This window comes from Camelina sativa, chromosome 17 (genome assembly GCF_000633955.1).
Source record: "Camelina sativa cultivar DH55 chromosome 17, Cs, whole genome shotgun sequence".
Lineage (NCBI taxonomy): Eukaryota > Viridiplantae > Streptophyta > Magnoliopsida > Brassicales > Brassicaceae > Camelina > Camelina sativa.
The window spans coordinates 33311609-33331003 of NC_025701.1; the positions used below are offsets into that span (position 1 = coordinate 33311609).

Here is a 19395-nt window from a genome sequence, read left to right on the forward strand (position 1 = left end):
ATCCCTTGGGTACTAGGTGGATTCATCATGAGCATTGTATGGTTCTACATGATTGCAAACGAACTTGTTGCTCTTTTGGTTACATTTGGTGGAATCTATGGAATCAACCCGTCGATACTTGGTCTAACCGTACTTGCTTGGGGAAACTCAATGGGTGACTTAGTGTCAAACATCGCATTGTCGATGAATGGTGGAGATGGCGTACAAATCGCATTATCAGGTTGCTACGCTGGTCCAATGTTCAACACGCTTGTTGGATTAGGTATGTCGATGTTTCTTGGTGCTTGGTCGAAGAGTCCAGAGACTTACATGATTCCAAAAGACAATAGCTTGTTCTACACTCTTGGATTTCTAATATTTGGTTTGATTTGGGCTCTTGTGATGCTCCCTCGCAACGAGATGCGACCGAGCAAAGTGATGGGCATTGGTCTGATCGCATTGTATCTGATATTTGTCACGTTCAGGCTCAGCTCCGCCATGGGATTCATACCTTGGGCTTCTTGAAACGCCAATGTAACCAGCTCCTGTATTGGCTCCTTATTGTATTCATCATCTAGTTAGAGATATCCCACTGGTTCTGAAGTAAATGTTTGTTTGTATTACATTGAATGTAACTGATAATGAATCTTAGCCATTGGATCTAGGTCGTTGCCTTGGACCGTGTATTCGAAAATGGAGATTGATGGGCCTTGATACTAATGGGCCGAGATTATCAACTCAACTCAATAATGTTGTTTCGCTATCTTCCCAATTGTACATCGTCACGTGGTAGTGCGATATTTTCAGTATCAAACAAAATAATTGTTTATATTATTTAAAATTTTCATGTTACGTAACATACTTTTTATAAAAATAACTTATAACGTGTTGAAGAAAACAAATTATAACAATATTTGTAATCTCGAATAGACGAGTTTAACCAATAATAGTATCATACACTATTTATTATTGCTTAGTTAATAATTAGATTTACTAATCGACAAAACAATATTTTAAATCACCGGAAAATTCCAAACCAATATATAAATTAATAAATAGTTGGAGATTGTTATAATTTTATTTTAGCAACGAACGATTTGTATCGGATATAACTACCCTCGATCAATCCACTCAGAAAAGAACAAGAAGTTGATGACAAAAATAAAGAGAACAAGAAATCAAATATATCATTTTCTTGGTGAATGGTTTCCAAATTACACTATATAGCATGACCATAGGTTACATGTACTTATTGATTCTCGCATTTAATTGAATAGACTATGGAGAACAAAATGGGTCCAATCCAATAGAGCAATATGTAAAATATGTGCCGTCGTGGAGACCAAGGCGTAAGGCTAGTTATGTCGTAGAAACTTTATCCACATGCATTTATATATATATTTCTTCTCTTGCGCATGAAGTAAACATATTACGTGATAGCTTATGTCATTAGTCATTTGACCCTTTTTATAAGGGGAGGTATAATATATAAAAATTTTGATGCCATATATCACAATCTCGTAACATCATAAATATATAGTTCATAAATATAAAGATATAATAGTGTTGGAATATGCTCAACTTAGGACAAGACATCCAAGAACATGTTATATCTTATTGCTCTGTTCTCGCAAAATGACAACTCTGACACTCATATGGGTTGTTTTAATTATTTTTGGGCTTATGTATATGCCTTTTTGATGTTTCTACTGATCAGTTTAATGTTCGATATATATATATATATATATATATATATATGTGCATAACAATTATTTTTATGTGAAATTACCAGATTGAAAACCATTAGTATATGATCGATACTCATGCATGTTATTATGTTAACAAAAATTTATGATTCATGATGAGAATAATATGGAATCGTTTGTTTATGAAAACAAAACAGAGAATTCATTGTACGTAAATTTGTTTTGTTTTAAACAGAGAAAACAAAACAAGTTGTCCTGATCCAATAGTAAAGGGAAAAAAAATTCTACCATCTGGGTTCGAATAGTATTGGTCATGGGGTTCAAAACTTAACATGGTTGTATATAATTTTATATACTTGATAATGAAATGATATATAATACTTCCTTTTCTTTATCAAAAAAAAAAGAAATGATATATAATAAATATATTACCCTATAGAAAACTGTATCCGTTGATCATCTTACTCAAGTAATGTGGACCATGCATGTACAATATAATATACAATCGAATTAACAACCATTAAGCTGAAGACAAACTAGGCGATATGACTCATCTTCTCAATCATTGAAATTTCTTTTTATCATAGCATTGTAATAAAGCATACGAAAATAAGAAGACATGTGTATATTACAAAGTATTTTAAAAGTTACAGAAATGGTTTTATGATTCAAAAAGGTAAGACATGAAAACAAGTTCATGCTCTCTACATGAGCCCTCTAAACTAAACAGTCTATTTGCTCTGCGATATTATTGGAAACACAAGAAAACATAAAATGTGTTGCCCATTTCCAATCTAATTGATACCTCTCTCACTTGGCTCCCCTACCTTCCTTTGTTTTGTTTTCGTTTCAAACAAATATGTGATGATGATCAGGTTACAATTATTGGGTCTATCTATTTATTAATATTATGTATAGCTTTACTAGCTAACATTTCTCAATCAACGTCTTTGTTTAGCCTATCCGAAGTAATAGTAGTATATATAAGAATCCGAAACAAAGACATATATGTTAGATTGATGTGTGGTCAAGTTGAGTTTTATGTCAAATTTTCGTGACATATAGGCCATATATCCCTTAAATTAAAAACCACATATACTAATGTATTATATAATTTACAACCATAAATAAAATAGTACTATTTTACGGAATATGTCACATGTCACATGAAAGGTCACTGACCCCAAAACTAAATTGTTTACACATTAATATTTATTTTCCTAATACGTGTATGTGTGTGTGTATATATTAGTTTTCTCAGTATGGTGACTCTCTAAAACATAATATATCTCTCTTTCTCTTTCTCTTTCTCTTTCTTTTTTCCAAGTTTGTAACCCACAAATAATATGGATCAGCGCATCGCCGCAACCTCAGTCTTCAGGTGGTCTCGGAGTCACCGGAAGATTCATATCCGGCGTCGTAAGTCGCAGGTGGTGCGTCTTGGCGGGAAGAACAATGCGGTGTCACGTGGCGGATTCTCGTTAAAGAAGATGGTGAGGAGGATGAAGCTAAGATGGTTGAAGCTACACTACGTGAGACTTGTGAAGAAGATCAAAGGCTTTTATCGTAATTTAGTTAAAGAGTTCGTAGACGCAGGAGCTGAGCTTGAAGCGATTCAGCAGCGAATGGCGGTTGAAGCGGCTTCGTTTGCGGTTCCCGGTTTAGGTCTCTCTTTCTCTTCCTTGTCAGTCCATGACCGAGCACGGTATTTTATTGTATAGTCTCGTTGTCGTATATTAAAATTTTATTCATTGTAACTTTTATTTTATTTTATTTTTGCTGTTGTATCTTATAATTAAACTATTTATTATATATATCGTGATTTCCTATTTCTTGGAATATCACTGCAAGAACGAAACTATCAGTATATGGTTAAATATTTTCTTACTATCATACTATGTACGATTTCAATTTGTTCATAACTGTAAAAGACTTGTTCGCAAAACAAACCAATTATAATCTGATGGTAAGATATGCTTACTTACTGCTATTATATAACATCAGCTCCAATTAAATAAACTTGTCCATGTTATGCAAATTAAGTAATTGCGATTCACTCTGGTGAAAACTAAAATTAACATTGCGTTTGTTACTATATATTGTCACAAAATAACAATTTATAAGGATACATCATACATACACTATTTTGATGAGATAACAATTTATAAGGATACATCATACATACACTATTTTGATGAGATAAGCGAATAAGTATAGCTAGAAATGATTATTATTTTTACAACAATGTTTTTGTTTTTACAATATAAAATTACTAACACTTGAATACATTATATAAGCGTGTATATGTATGGGGCATGCATGGTAACGTGATTAAATGATCATGGCCATGGGATGAGATGAGTAATATATCTTGTATTGTAAGTGATTGAGTTAAGGTGCATGCCTTGCTGGAAATGCAATCAGACGATGAATTAAGAAATAAATGATTATTTGATATTCAGATCTTTATTGATACTGTGTACTCTGTTCTTACATGACAAACTCGTCGCTTCCCCATAAAATTATAATATTTTAACACACTCACTTGGACTTTGAACGATTGCTTTAAGATTCGAGAATCTCTATGCTTATATAGTAGTAGTAGTACCAACTTGAATTAATTCTCAGTTTTCCACTTTTGATTGATTGTATCCGACAGTATTCAGTTTTTTTCACATGCATGTATACCGTTACTGTTTCAAATAAATTTACATTGCTTTTGTTTTTTTATTTATTTTAGTTGAACAGTTGAATACTTCATTAATCATAGCGCAGATCATATATACAAAGTTGTTATGTAAAATATCTTCTAGAAAACTAAGAGCAACTCCATTTGGAGTCTCTCTCATTGAGGTGACATAGAAGAAGACAAAATTGAAGAGAGTGGCTGATTTTGAACTTTGGATATAGGGTACAAAGTTTTTATCAGATTCATACCAATCCGTTTGAATGTTAAGAGTCGAATTAAACTTGAACCAAAACGAGAATATAGAACAAAAATAACCAAAGCTTTCCTATCGGTTTGTGCCTGAAACCGAAGTAGAAAGAACCCAAGCACCCAAACTCCGCAAATTTGTCCCGGTTTGGATAGATCGGTTCGATAGAAATTTCTTCTGTTTTTGCCATCTGCACGTGTGGACCTTGCCGGGATGCATAAACAAGTGGCCAGGATCAGGATGTAGACTGTTCAAAAACACTGCTTAGCAATAGCATGTACACACTGTTATTGGACATATTTACTTACTCTTGTTTGTATCACAAACCATTGTCACTTTCTTCTCCTACTCAACGTTAATGAAGAAACTTTCATGTTTAATTCTGCAATTATAAAACGTACTCCCCCTGTCAATTAAGCTTCTCATATCCTCTCTTTAGGACTTAGGAGAAATTGCACGGTACAACTTCTACCACGACATCTCAGCTGAATCTTAGTTGTAACCCATATGATCTCCATCTTTAATGTATCGCACCTCTTAAATAACACACCAAGCTGTTCTTTTCTAACATTAAGAACCTTCCGGGAATTTATGAAACTTCTGTGAAGTCGAATTCATCATGGAACTTTTGTTCAACGCGGGAATTCAAAAACCTTCTACGAATTCAAGAACCTTCCGGGAATGACTTTAGAATACAATATACATACACTTCTCTCTCAAGGTGCTATATCAAGGTGTTTCTGTATAAATCTCGGCTCCCGTTCCATATGTTTTGCAAGTGAATCTCACTGTACTATGGGAACCCTATAGAGAGTACTGAGTACCCTCTACCAAATCCTGAAGAAGATAAGACATTGTCAATGACCAATGGGAACCCTATAGAGAGTACGATTCGTCATTCTTCCAGCTAGAAAAAGTAGTTTGTCTTTAATTTACTTCACTTGCCCTATGATTTATTTTGTTACGTTTTATGGATCTCATAAATCTTATAACCCAACACAAAAAAAAAAAAAAAAAAAAAAAAAAAAAAAAAAAAAAAAAANAAAAGTTAGAAAAAGCCCATAAGGTCACACCACCGGCCGGTCAACAGAAACAAAACCAAATCAAGCCAGAACAGTAAACCAAACATACTTAAACCGGGATTAAAGACGTTGTGACGAATGCATGAGTACGTTAGTTATTGCGTGGTTGCGTGGTGGAAGAGATGAAGTCCCACACTCCCACGTGGTTAAGTCTTTTGGGTGGCTAAAGTTTGCACGTTGCCTCTTACCACATTTGCTTCTAACGTTAGCCACTTCTAATTTTCTTTTGGTTTATTCGAGGAATCATTTACCCTCCTGCCTGTAATATAAAGTTTCACGAAATTGAATTCCTCCTTTAATTTATAATTAACAAAAATTAGAAGAAGAGATCATACACCTATTTGAAAATTTTAATCAATATATCGAATCGAATGTTTATAGATCGAAGATGTAATTAATTAACTGATGAACGTTTTCGTCTGCTGCTTATTTACACGTGAATATCATGGATATATGACTTTTTCATTTTCCGACCAATAATGAGGACTTGATTTAGAATCTTAAATTTGATGTAATTACCAAAGCTTTTATTTTTTTTTGGTATTCCATTGGAAGTCAAAATATGAAAATACAAAAACAGGTGTTGATATATTTGACTTTGAGACGGTAAGTTGAACGGTATTTATTGTCGTGATTTGTTTTGACGCCAGCTCTGATAGAAATCGCAAAACTCAAACACGACCGTCGATTCTACACTATGGTAAACGACGACTCCCACAAGTCACGGAGGTTTGAGCGGCTGAGCCTTGAGCGTAGACGCTGACCTGGCACACAAATGTAAAACTTGGCCACCAATTAAGACACTTGTCTAGTTTTGCTCCGTCCTCTTAAACCACGTGGCATATGTTTTTCTTTTTCTTTTCCTTCTTCGAGAGTTCGTCGGTGTCCTTATCTAAAAAAATGATTTCGTGAAGAAAATAAAAGTTGGCTAATAGAATAGTTTAACGTTATAGGCCTAGAAGCCGAGTGAAATGTATATGGGAATGTCTATATTGTCCTTAAGGTACAGCACTGGGTGATTTGGGTTAAATATGGGATTAGGAGTCAACAACAACACTAAACACTAGTCCAAACAATCAATCGAGCACATTTTGAATGGTTACACAAACTAATGCAAACAAATGTTATTTTGATGACTTATTGACTTTCATTCCCTTCATCAACGGACGTAAGTGTTTGTAATACTTTTTTTTTGTCTTTGTGAAAACGAGAAGAGAAAAAAAAAATTGGGATTCCTCATCCACAAATAGATTCAATGAATCAAGAAAAAATCCCAACCAGACAAAAATAAAACATTAGAATCCCAACGGTGGATCCCACTTCCGACCATTTGCTGATTTTTTTTTTTTCCCAAATAATTCTAGATATTTTTTATTTTATTTTTTAAAATATGCAAATATATAGGCTTTTCGAGATTATTATCACAATTACAACTTTTAAATTCGGCAAAAAAAAAAAGATTAGTGAGTGTGTAAAGAATCAGATCGAACAAAAAAAGTACCCAAAAATGGGTTTATTTATAGATTTATGGATAACGACATGACTACAATAACAATTAGAGAGTCAAGTAATCCTCTTGTTTAGACAGAAAGGGTAATTAAGTAAATTCGTTATGCTCAGCTTCGCCTCGATTGCTGGATTTAACGGGCGAATAAGAACACCCACCACCAACGATAAATAGATTTTAGTTTCTTTCTTTCTTTATTCGGAATCATTTAAGTAGAAGAACAAAATTTCTCAATTTCTCTCTTGCAATCTCTTTGTTTTCTTTTGATTTAATTAGGTTTTCCCCTTTTCAATTTCGTGTTTTGGAATTGTATATACTTAGATTCGATTTTGTTCATAGATCTACGATTTTTGAGCTTTCTAGGAAAAAATATCTTCGTTTTCCCGAGAAATTGACGAAGCTTTTGGAGTCAATTCCGAGATTTCTTACGATTTTCGAAATTTGATTTCTTAAACCGAAATCAGAAGAACCAGAGAAGAGAGAGTTTCAAATGGTGGTAGCGACGACCATAGCGCTTTACGCCAGTCCAGCGAGCACTGTATGCTCTACAGCTCACCAAATCAACGCTCATATCTCTTGTGATCTCGATCTCAACTCCAGGTCTTCACCGGGGTCTTCTTCCACCTCTTCCCCAACAATCGGAGGTCTCTCTTTGCTTTTCTCCGGCGCATCCGTCAAATCATCTTCCTCTTCCTCGTCGTCGTCGCATCCAACGGTAGGAGATGAGTTAGCTTCGATACGCCATGATCGTAGCGACGATCGTACCTTAAGCGGCTCGTTCTGTTACTCTCCTAGCAAATTCATCGGTTCTTCGTACCTTAAACGAGATCATCATAGCCCTGTCTCGGTGCTTCACGGTCCGATCTCATCTAGCAACAGTCCTCCGATGAGGATTTCACGAGATCGGAACTTAGACGGTGGCTCTGCTCTCCGTTTAGGATCTAGCAGATTGTTCAATGGTTTCGTCAGGAAAGCTGTTGGCTCTTGTGTTGATTACGATACAGACTCTGTTCTTGTTGATGAGCAGCTACCGTTCGCCATGGACGATGGTTTCGAAGGAGAACGAAGACAACCTTATGCTAGGGATTTGCTTAGACGTGCTCAATCGAAACACAAAATCTTCGAAGATGAATCTGTGGTCAAAGCTTTTTACGAAGCTGAGAAAGCTCATAGAGGACAGGTGTGTGATTGTGAAGAAGAACTTAAAATCTCACAAACTTTTCAAATAATTTTGGTTTTGATTTTTTGCTAATTGATGTGTTTGAATCAGATGAGAGCAAATGGTGATCCTTACCTGCAACATTGTGTTGAGACTGCAATGTTGTTAGCTGACATTGGAGCTAATTCGACCGTTGTTGTAGCTGGTATTTTACATGATACGTTAGACGATTCGTTCATGAGCTATGATTATATTCTCAGAACTTTTGGATCAGGAGTTGCTGATCTTGTGGAAGGGGTAAGTAAAGAATCAGCCATGAATGTGTTTCAGCTAAAAGCTTGTTTTATGGTTGAGACTTTAGATTTAATTAAGTTCTGTCTTGTTATTGCGTTAGGTGTCTAAGCTTAGCCAGCTAAGTAAACTTGCTCGGGAAAACAATACGGCATGTAAAACTGTTGAAGCAGATCGTTTGCACACTATGTTTCTTGCAATGGCAGACGCGAGAGCTGTGCTTATAAAGTTAGCTGATCGGTTACATAACATGATGACGCTCTATGCTTTGCCGCCAGTGAAACAGCAAAGGTTTGCTAAAGAGACTCTGGAGATATTTGCACCTTTGGCTAATCGTTTGGGAATCTCTACCTGGAAAGTTGAGCTTGAAAATCTGTGTTTCAAGCATCTCCATCCTGATCAGCACCACGAGATGTCCGCTATGCTTGAAGATTCATTCGACGAAGTTATGATTACTTCTGCGATTGAGAAATTGGAGCAAGCGCTTAAGAAAGAAGGCATTTCTTACCATGTTCTATCTGGACGACACAAGAGCTTGTATAGTATCTACTGCAAGATGTTAAAGTAAGTTTTCATTTCCTCTTTATTCGAAAGTGCTTGTTGGTTAATCAGCTTCAGGGAGAGAACCAGAATACTGACACTTCATTTTATGTCAGGAAAAAGCTAACCATGGATGAAATTCATGACATTCATGGCTTACGTTTAATTGTTGACAATGAGAAAGATTGTTACAAGGCCTTAGGAGTAGTTCACAAGCTATGGTCTGAAGTTCCTGGAAAGCTGAAAGATTACATTTCTCACCCCAAGTTCAACGGGTGGGTTCTGCAAACCGTTAGTAGCTTATTTAATGATGCAGGCTACTTCGTTCTCTAATCATCTAACTTTGGGCTTTTGGAATTTTAGGTACCAATCTTTGCATGCAGTAGTAAGGGGTGACGGAACTATTCCACTTGAAGTTCAAATACGCACAAAGGAGATGCATTTGCAAGCTGAATTTGGGTTTGCAGCTCACTGGAGATACAAGGAAGGTGACTGCAAACACTCTTCATTTGTGCTTCAGATGGTTGAATGGGCAAGATGGGTTGTGACCTGGCATTTTGAAACCATGAGCAAAGACAAATCCTCGGTCTGCTCTTCGGAGCCCTTGTGCAGTTTCCCGTCTCACACTGAAGATTGTCCATTTTCTTATAAGCCCAATGGCAACCAAGACGGACCACTCTATGTCATTGTAATCGAAAATGAGAAGGTTAGTTATGATCACCTTCAAATTCTTCTCGTTGAGGGTGTATCTTTTTTTGGATTTTAATTTGATAAAGCTGAAAATGCAGATGACTGTGCAAGAGTTTCCCGCGAATTCCTCAGTTTCGGACCTGTTAAGAAGAGCAGGCCCAGGGAGCTCAAGATGGTCGATGTACAGCATCCCGGCAAAAGAAGAGCTAAGGCCAAGACTAAACCAGACACCTGTAAGTGATCTAAAATGCAAGCTGAAGATGGGAGATGTGGTGGAGCTGACTCCAGCCATACCTGACAAGTCTCTGACTGAATACAGAGAGGAAATTCAGCGGATGTATGATCGGGGGCTTGCGTTTTCACGCCCTCACCGTGCAGCTGCTGGTTCCATGGTTGGCTGGGGAAGCTAACAGATTCTCTTAATTACCTTTGTTCATGTATATATACTATAGTTGCATATATAGTAATGCTTCAGAAGATTTGTTGTATCTTTGGTATTGTGATTTCCACACAACAGTATATATATATATATTGCTCATATGATCTACGAAAACTGACTCTGGTCATTAATATATAATTCTCTTACATTCTACTCCTTGATACATATGGTCATTAATAATAATTCTGCAACTACATCTTGATACATAACATGATAGACTTTTTGTGCATCTACTTATTGGGTCTTCTAGAGAGAGGGAAAGAGACTCTTTGGGGAGTTTGACCTGGGAGTTCTGATGTTTGTTGTTGCTGCTGTTCTTGCGAGGACTGTGCAGGATCTGTCATTTCTTCATCATCCTCAGTTTCTTCAGGTTCTGTGGAAGCTGACTTCCTTGGTATCACAAGCTGGTAGTTCGGGCTCAGCAATGTGTCCTGATCAGGTGGGAGCGGAACACCCGGTCCTGCTATCGATTTTGGCAAAGGGATCTTGTTCCTACTTGCAGCAAGTTCTAGCAGAACCTAAATCAAACATCCAACAACAAAGACATCGAGATTCCAAAATCAAACGACATGGATTTAGCAAACGAAAACATTCGAGGTTCTCAGTAATGCAACTTATGTGGTAAGAGGGTTACTGTTTACAAATCGTAACTAAGGTGATACTTCCCTAATGATCATTCACATAGCAGCTAACCAAATGACTCTGGCCATCTCTTTCTCAGACAACAATCTCAAGAAAATGAAACAAGGAATCGTCAACGACAATGCATACCTCTCTTGGAGGTGGCTGAGAGAAGCTGAAATTAACTTTGGATTGAATAGCGAGCTTCACATCATCACAGTCAATGTTGGATTTGCTAGCATGCTCTGAGTAAACCTGAGCATCTGTCAACACTTCCACCACATACCGATACCATAGCTCCAGAAACTGGTGTATCACACGAGGCTCGTAGTCTTCTACACCCATCGACTTAAGCAGAGATTTCACAATTTTAGCATCTCTAGGTACATCCTCTTCACCTTCTCCAGCCATGTTCTCACTAAACAAACTCAAAAGTAAAGCCACAGAGTCAATTACGCACTATTCTTACACAAAACAACACAAGCAAACATCAAACAGGAGCTTCTATATCAAATAGATAAAAATTGGAGCTTCACGAGTCAGAGAAAAACGAAGATGGAGATATGATTGACACAAGAGGAGATTTTAACCTAGCTTCATCAATAAGTACCACAACACGAGTTTCTATACCATATAGAGGCGATACATACCTATCGCGAGCGGTAATGGCAGAAACACAACGGAGGTTGATGAAATCGGCGACTAAATCTCTCTCACTCTTAGATCTGCTCTACTTATGGTTCTGGTTTGTAAATCTGACTTAACGTTGAGGGTAAAACTGGAATATTTGTAAACGCTATTTATCATTTGCGTTTAGCGGTTCCGAGCAGCTGAAATGGGGGTAATTTAGTCTTTTGTAGTTAACTCGTGCATAGGCCCATTAAAGACCCACCAAATAAGAACGACCGTCGTATCATACGGGTGTTAAAATGGGTCCCATATTGTCATACTTCTCTACCAGCAAATTCAGCTAATAATAATAAGCCATTAAGAAATCTCAAGGAACTAACAGGAACTAGAGAACAGTCATAAGAAGACTTCGGCAATAAAACAGTCATAAGAAGACTTCGGAAATAGAAACTGACTACATTGATACATAACACAATACATTGTACCTTGCTTCATTGCTAAAGATTCGCCATTTAACATACACATCCACATCCAATCTGCAGAAACAGATCATCATTTTAAGCTACAGAAAAATAACAAAACTAAGTAATCATTATCTTACAAGGCTTCCTTAGGAATAATGGTTTCAGCTCATTACACAGAGAACTGAGACATACGGTGATTATTAACATTATTACAAGGCTTCCTTAGGAACATTATCCATTCATTTTAGCCACCAACTTCACACATATAGATTAGAAACATTACACGCTGATTATTATGTTCAAATGTTAGCACAAGGAACACTTGAGAATCTTAGACAGAACAAGTAAAACAGAGCCTAAAGAGTTATTAAACAGGATCTAGGAATAATCAATCCTAAACACATAAGTAACACATTCGTCAAGTACAATGACCAAAGAACATCAACAAAGTTCTCACTTAAAACACGTCAACCAAAGTTTATCATCACAAGTTTATCAGATCAAGCATGAAGGAAACAAACACAATAACATATAGCCTTATCAAAAAAGAAGCTGTTTCAGATGTCTTTTAAACTAAACAGTAAAGAAACAAGACAAGAATCATTCAGCTAAACAACACACCACAAGGAAACCCTTATCCACCCATAAGCAATTCAAACAACCCCACTTTAGTTTTTATCTACCTAAAAAAAACCCCTCAACGACTCTGAAACAAACACCAAAACCTCACTTAAGTAAGCATACCACAATCGAATAAAAGAAGTCACAAGTCACAAAACATGAGGCAAACATACATAAGATACTTACCGGTACCCAGCAGAAACAGAAAACTTGAGAGTCCGGTTTGATTTATTCAGGATTGTCAATGCAGAAGGTTTACAAATAGAACTGAGCTTTGTTGTAGACAATCCATCAGCTTTCAAATGATGAGATTGAGACCCACCTGTGCCATTAAACATAATCCAAATCGACCATTAAAGAGATTTTCATCAATGACTGAAAGAAAGCTGCTTGCTAAATGATCTAAGTAACAAAACGTAATCCAAATCATCCTCAAAGAATACAAATCATCAAAGCCAACCGTATAAACAACAATTTTTAGTAGCCTCCACAGAAACAAAGCCAACCATAAAACCATAAAATCATCCTCAAAGAATACAAATCAGAGTGGTGCATGACATTCTCGTTCATCACTGCCTCAATATCAAAAACCCAGAAACAAAAGATTAAAAGACAAGACCTGGGTATTATCAATCAAACCCAGAAACCCAAAAACAAGTACCCAACTCTCGTTAAATTATCAATCAATCTCACAGTCTGATGGGTAACTGAGTACAAACCTGGTTGCAACTAAAAAGAGTCGACACTTTAGCAGAAATCTTAGGAGTAGATCAAAGAGCTTCCTGCAAAAAGAAACCATTGTCTCATAAACAAAAATTCATGTATCAATAAAACCAAACCTCCATCGGAGAGAGCAAAAGGAACAGACTTTAATGTGTGGAAGCAGAGCAAATCATAGCACTCACCATGGAATTGGAAGCTGTGGAGAAGAGTTATGTCGGAATGGGTTTGGATCTGCCGGAGCTCGGAAGGAAGTCGATGTTTTAGCCTTTTAGGTTTCAACTTCGTTAATTTTTGAGAAATAAACGGGCTACCCGTTTAATTTCGGGTATACCCGTTACGCCCGCGGGTCTAAAAGGGTGCACCCGTTTAATTTTTTTTTTTTTTTTAGCGTTATTAAACGGGCCACGGGTTTAAAAATTTTAAACAGGCCCGTTTAGGCCCGCGGGCCAGTTTAAACATCACTACTCGTATGTAAATATCTTAAATACCGATAATAGCCTCATCTCTCTCTTTCCTCTTCACTCGTCCCGTTGTGCGTGTCTGTGTGGAAATTTTGTGAAAATTTACCATTATGTCCTCGCCGGAGCGTGCCATTATCAATCTATTGCTTGACCTCGCTCTCTCCTTCGACGGCGCAGTCCTCGGACTAACTTTAGCTATCAGCGCCGTCGGTTCTGCTATCAAGTGTGCATCTACCAACGCCGCCTTGAACAAGATCAACGATGCACCCGAAGTCTCCGTCGCTGACCTCCGATCACTTCTTCCGGCGTCTGAAGACAAATCCGAGACTAACGACCACGGGACCAGCTCTGATCAGCGGCTCGTTGTGGTTCGCGGATTCGTCAGACCGAAGATTTCCGGTGACGACAACGTGTTAATCTCGTCGGAGACTGGAGATAAAGCTCTTATCATCCAGAGAACGCAAACGGTACGCTTACTTAAAACACACAGATATTTTCAAACAGTTTTGTGAGTTTTGCAGTATACAAATTGCAATTGACCTAATTTTGCTTTATTGTTTCTTTCAAGAACTTTGGATGATTTGGTTCATGATTGATTAAGTTAACCATCAAGATTATGTGATTTGATCATCTCAAAAGGGAAATGTTATGTTTTGGGAACAAGTTGAAACTTTTTCTAATGTCTATCATTGTTGTTTACAGTATGTGTATAGTGGATGGAAGAGATTGTTCCACTCGACTGGTTACAGGTTTATGTTGGAGAGGTCTATGCCCAAACAAGGAGTTGATTTTATGAGAAAGGTAAAAGTCTGATTGGCTCCACTCTTTAGCAGCTTTCAGAGGTTTCAACTTTGGCTTCTATCCATGATCAAACTCGTTTGCTTTGTGCAGGTCCCATTTGTCATTGTTGGAAATGATCAACAATCGCAGTCTAGTTATCTCTTTGTTAACATGGATGGTTCAAGGCAACCTCTTCCGCTTACCACTGTGTATAATCGTTTGCAGCCTATTAACACTTCGTTTCTTCAAGCCTTTTTGTTCCCCGAGTATCCTGTGAGTATTTTCTTCAAAGAGATCTCTGGTTTTGAGAACCGATGGTTTACTTGTTCTTGACCACTTTGTAATCCTTTCTCTTCCAAGGTCGGTCTGCTTGATGTAGAGAAGATTTTACCACCTGGGAAAGATATAACAGCTGTTGGCATCTGCAGTTTTAAGAATGGAGTTCCTGAAATCAAATCGTGCCAAGATCTTCCTTATTTCTTGTAAGATATTTTTCTCTCGTCAATGATGAAATTATATATCTGCCTGCTAGCTAACTCAAATTACTACTTCCGTTTTCTACTTTTTGTTTTCTCAGTCTCTTGATCATTTGACAATACTTAGTTTATTGTTGCAAAAAGGATCCATTGCTGTTCATATATAAATCTTATTGAATAATCTTTGCAGATCAGAGATGACCAAGGACCAGATGATAGAGGAGCTTATGGATCAGACCAGCTTTATATTCTTAGGCAGTGTTATCTTGGGCATTGTGTCTGTTGGCATCCTTAGCTATGCTGCTGTCAGGTACTGGAGTTGTGAGAGATCAAATATAGTTATTGATCTGGGCAATGTTTTGATTCAAAGTTGTTTAACTGTCTTATCTTCAGGACCTGGAATAGATGGAAACTACGGAACCAGCAGAGAGAGCTGACACAGAGACCAAGTGAACCCATAGTCGATGATGAACCCGAGGATGCAGAGGAAATCCCAGATGGAGAATTGTGTGTGATCTGCGTGACAAGAAGGAGAGTACCTGCGTTTATTCCCTGTGGACATGTAGTATGTTGCAGGCTATGTGCTTCAACCGTTGAACGAGAGTTAAACCTTAAGTGTCCAGTTTGTCTTCAGAGCATTAGGGGATCTATGCGTGTATATTACTCTTAATGACTCTGAATCTTTTCTTCCCATTGTATCTAAATAGGGTAACGCAATTTGTACTCAGAGAATCCGAAATTTTCAATTAACAAAATAGTTTGACAATGATTTGAAAGTTCTTCAAGCCACTCTACATAGAGTGAGAGATTGCAGAGGATATGGAAAGCAAAGTTTTTTAAAGGAAGAATATTTTGTAAAGAAACCGATAAGAAAAAGTAGCCAAGGATGACTTCCCGTCATATATGATCACCAGTCGCCGGAATTAGTCGGAGTTTTCCCGGAGCAAGATCCTTCTCAGGTCCCTTCTCATGTCCCTGACATGAGAGCTGAGACATGGTGTGTTGATGGATAACCTGAGAATCTGAACTGAGGGTTTTGGAACATGTTGATACGGTTTGAATTGGACATCGGTGTGATCGAAGTAGACCCGATACCGCTTCCACCACCGCGAGGGCTCTTAGAGAAACTCTGTACATTTGCCATTTGAGAAGAACACAGTGAGTTTGATGATTCTTGAAGCTTCTTTGTATTGAGGAAACGTCCACCGGAGCCTCTAGCTCTCTTTAAAGCATGAAGATGGCGAGACTCATGAAGGTACGGCTACAGAAAAAAGAAAACAAAACTTTGTTACTCACTCCTGTATTGAATCGAATGTCTTCTTCTGAGTGAAAGAAAAGATTCATACTTTACGGCATTTGATGAGTTTGTTCTGAGCTTCGAGCTTAGCACGGTGCTTCCTTCGACGGAGGATTGCATGATACTGTTTCGCATTGACAAATATTGGTTCATTCTCTTGAATGTTATGAGGCAATGGTACTCTTGAAGAAACCAAACCCATCATCTCTAAATGTGGCAGCACCTGCATGCACAAAAAGATTTTCCAAATTTTACCAATCAATGCGCCAACATCAGTTCAGAATTGTGAAAGCACAGAACACTACCGTTGGTGTTGATGCATATTCATGAGGCAAGAAACCATTGAAATGTGATGTTTCAGCACATTGAAGAGACCAAGGTAGTGTTTGACCACAAGTAGGTGGAGGAAACACAGAATCTTGAGAAACCATAGACGAGGTGGTAGTTGACTTAGTATATCTTTCAATAGGCTTTCCCGAGTTTCCCATGTACCCTGCATCAACCAAAGACAAGAAGAGAAACCCATTAGCACTTTTTAGGCAATACGGTTAATGTTCAAAAAATCAGTTAAATTTATTTGACCTGAGAGATGTGTATTAACAGTGCTGCTGCATCCATAACGGTTACGTTCTTCAAAGCTTGCAACTTCACAACCACCGCCGCCCCCGCCTGATTCACCCGTAGATTGTGTTGAGGATGAATCTTGATCTTGCAGCTGCAAACTCGAATGTTTCATCCCAGGGAATTGTGTAGTAGACATCATTATATTATCCTTTGTCAAGGTGAAAGATTCAGATCCTTGAATGTTTGAGTTTGTTGGCATTGAGTTTCCCCAAGATGAATCTTTCCTTTGATGAAACACTTGCATTGTCTTCAAATCTTTAAGCTAAGTGTCCAAACCAAACAAAGTCCAGTCATAAGTCAACATTTTTTTTACATGATCCGCAAAAATCAAACAAACCCAACAGAGAAAATGAATCCAAAAAGATCATAAACACACATATTCCAGGTTCAATCATACAGTAAGATTGCTAATGATCTGAAGGGTTTCTAAAGATTCAAACTTTAAACATGGCTTAGAACTTACACATACATGCAAACACAAAGAGAGTGAGAAGAGAAACAGACACTGAAAATTTTTAAAACTTTCTGGGATTTTCAATAGCAGGAATCAAATCTCTTTTGAACTTACTGATCCAACCAACCAACCAAACATAGAAACTAAACAGAGTTTTCTCTCTCATCACTCAAAAATTGAGTTTTTTTTTAGTTTTGTAATTACATCATCAGAAGTAAAAATGGAGCAACCAAATCATAACACACTACCAAATAAATTAAGCGAACAAGAAAGAGAGAGCGAGAGAGAGAGAGAGAGAGAGAGAGAGAGACCTTTGGTGTTTTTGGATTTGGTAAGAGATGGAGAGAAAGAGAAGTTTAAGTAATAAGCTTGAGATTATGATGATGATGATGATGGTAATGAAGATGAAGATGATGATGATGCATGTCTCCTTCCTCAGAACATGGCTGTTTCTTTCTTCTCGCTTCCTCTCTCTCTCTCTCTCTCTCTTCCTCTGTCTTTGCAAATTGGGTATTGGCTATGGCTTAAAAGACTAATCTTGACTCCTTTTCACTTTTTTTTTATATATGTTTTTTTTTCTTCTTCTCTCAACAAATTACTTAGTTTATTTTCACACACAAAATATTAGTTAAGGAATAGTTAATTCCTTTTAATAAAGGAACTCTTTAATAAATGTATCTTATTCTAATTGCAAATAGTCATGTGTATAATTTTGATAAGATTATGTATAAAGTGATGGTAAAATGAATAGAATGTTAGGATTTAGGAAGAAAATTATAAGTAAAGAAAAAATGAAAATAGTTTTGAAAATATGGAAATGAAACCATTCTTGCAACCTGTTAAATATTTTTGGGTGAAATAAAGGTGGTATATTTTAGAGAAATATAGGGGTGGGCGTTCGGTTTTTTGGTTTGGTTTAGGTTCGGTTTTTTTGGTTTACGGTTTTTTTGGTTTTATAAAAATAGAACCATAAAGAAACCATATGTAATTCGGTCTGGTTACGGTTCGGTTTTTTCGGTTTATGGTTTTTTCGGTTTCATCAAAAATAGAACCATATAAAAACTATATGTATCACAGTTCGGTTCGGTTTCGGTTTGGTTCCGGTTTTTAATGGTTATTTTATACTTTTTAAAAATAGATAGTTGATACATAACTAAAAATAAACATAAAAGTAAAATCTAAACATAAATCAAAAAAATAGAATCCAAATTTAGTTTTGTAATTCGATAGATTACTAAGAGATCAATAACTATAAGCCCAATAAAGAAAAAAAATATTGATATTGTTATACAATATAAAGTTATAAGTTGGAGAAACTGATAATATCTAATTTATCCTAAATTTTTTTAAAAAACCAAAAAAACCATTCGGTTTTACGGTTTTTAACCAGACCAAACCTAAACCAAATGCTTAACTAAAATGAAAACCAAACGGATTTTTAGATTTAACCATAACCAAACCAAACCTATTATTTCGGTTCGGTTCGGTCCGGTTTTTTGGATTTCGGTTTTTTTGCCCACCCCTAGAGAAATACCCTAAAATATCACTAAAAAAAGTTTTATGTACAACTACACCACACATTCCATAAATTTTTAAAAATAACACTATTTAATACATTAAAATATTTAAAATTAATTTTTAGAATTTTGCTTTTTATGTTTAGGTTTTCAATTTCACATTTAAAGTATAGTTTTGAGGGGTAGAATTTAGTATTTTGAATTTATGAATTAATTTTGAAAGATTAATTGGTGCTATTTTTAGAATTTTTAAAGATGTTGTGATAAGTTTGCAAAAAAAAACTTATTTTGGTGTTATTTTTGAAAATCTCCCTATATTTTATAATGCCTCTATGAGTATTTCGTTAGTAAAAATATACTTGAACTTCAAAACAGTAGAACTATCTGTTTTGCTTTGT

General features: G+C 36.5%; 6 protein-coding genes across 12 annotated transcripts in view; 4 read left to right on the forward strand and 2 right to left on the reverse strand.

Annotated features, from left to right (window-relative positions):
• Window positions 1-744, forward strand: part of LOC104758761 (cation/calcium exchanger 4-like) — a 3581-nt gene extending 2837 nt beyond the window's left edge. Inside the window, exon 2 of one of the 2 annotated variants that reach the window (XM_019239777.1) lies at window positions 42-744. In XM_019239777.1, coding sequence (XP_019095322.1) covers window positions 42-504 — 463 coding nt within the window. In that variant the 3' untranslated portion in view covers window positions 505-744. Of the gene's footprint in view, window positions 1-16 lie in introns of both variants that reach the window. The other variant, XM_010481694.2, reaches the window with a different exon arrangement.
• On the forward strand, window positions 2923-3538 carry LOC104758762. The gene has a single exon (XM_010481695.2). It carries the CDS (start codon window positions 3032-3034, stop codon window positions 3404-3406), a length of 375 nt encoding a protein of 124 aa, XP_010479997.1. The 5' UTR covers window positions 2923-3031; the 3' UTR covers window positions 3407-3538.
• On the forward strand, window positions 7701-10443 carry LOC104758764 (probable GTP diphosphokinase RSH3, chloroplastic). Its single transcript, XM_010481702.2, has 6 exons — window positions 7701-8390; window positions 8481-8666; window positions 8764-9224; window positions 9317-9475; window positions 9564-9906; window positions 9989-10443. Exons 1-6 carry the CDS (start codon window positions 7701-7703, stop codon window positions 10298-10300), a joined length of 2151 nt encoding a protein of 716 aa, XP_010480004.1. The 3' UTR covers window positions 10301-10443.
• On the reverse strand, window positions 10436-13680 carry LOC104758763 (transcription initiation factor TFIID subunit 9-like). 4 transcript variants are annotated; one of them, XM_010481697.1, is made up of 7 exons: window positions 13571-13680; window positions 13385-13447; window positions 12852-12987; window positions 12066-12116; window positions 11601-11780; window positions 11101-11368; window positions 10436-10847 (listed from the first exon to the last, which is right to left on the reverse strand). In XM_010481697.1, exons 6-7 carry the CDS (start codon window positions 11359-11361, stop codon window positions 10560-10562), a joined length of 549 nt encoding a protein of 182 aa, XP_010479999.1. In that variant the 5' UTR covers window positions 11362-11368; window positions 11601-11780; window positions 12066-12116; window positions 12852-12987; window positions 13385-13447; window positions 13571-13680; the 3' UTR covers window positions 10436-10559. The 4 variants fall into 4 exon arrangements, with proteins under 4 accessions (XP_010479999.1, XP_010480001.1, XP_010480000.1 ...); XM_010481699.1 differs by having other exon boundaries at window positions 11601-11899; XM_010481698.1 differs by having other exon boundaries at window positions 11601-11904.
• On the forward strand, window positions 13887-15890 carry LOC104758766 (E3 ubiquitin-protein ligase SPL2-like). The gene is made up of 6 exons (XM_010481706.2): window positions 13887-14316; window positions 14552-14650; window positions 14741-14902; window positions 14990-15111; window positions 15296-15415; window positions 15499-15890. The coding sequence occupies exons 1-6, from the start codon at window positions 13960-13962 to the stop codon at window positions 15773-15775; spliced, it is 1137 nt and encodes a 378-aa protein (XP_010480008.1). The 5' UTR covers window positions 13887-13959; the 3' UTR covers window positions 15776-15890.
• LOC104758765 (nuclear transcription factor Y subunit A-5) lies at window positions 15827-18022 on the reverse strand. Of its 3 annotated transcripts, none has more exons than XM_010481703.2 (5): window positions 17792-18022; window positions 16985-17288; window positions 16708-16895; window positions 16452-16625; window positions 15827-16366 (listed from the first exon to the last, which is right to left on the reverse strand). In XM_010481703.2, exons 2-5 carry the CDS (start codon window positions 17268-17270, stop codon window positions 16073-16075), a joined length of 942 nt encoding a protein of 313 aa, XP_010480005.1. In that variant the 5' UTR covers window positions 17271-17288; window positions 17792-18022; the 3' UTR covers window positions 15827-16072. The 3 variants fall into 3 exon arrangements, with proteins under 3 accessions (XP_010480005.1, XP_010480007.1, XP_010480006.1); XM_010481705.2 differs by lacking the exon at window positions 17792-18022 and adding an exon at window positions 17496-17776 and having other exon boundaries at window positions 16073-16366; XM_010481704.2 differs by lacking the exon at window positions 17792-18022 and adding an exon at window positions 17490-17776 and having other exon boundaries at window positions 16073-16366.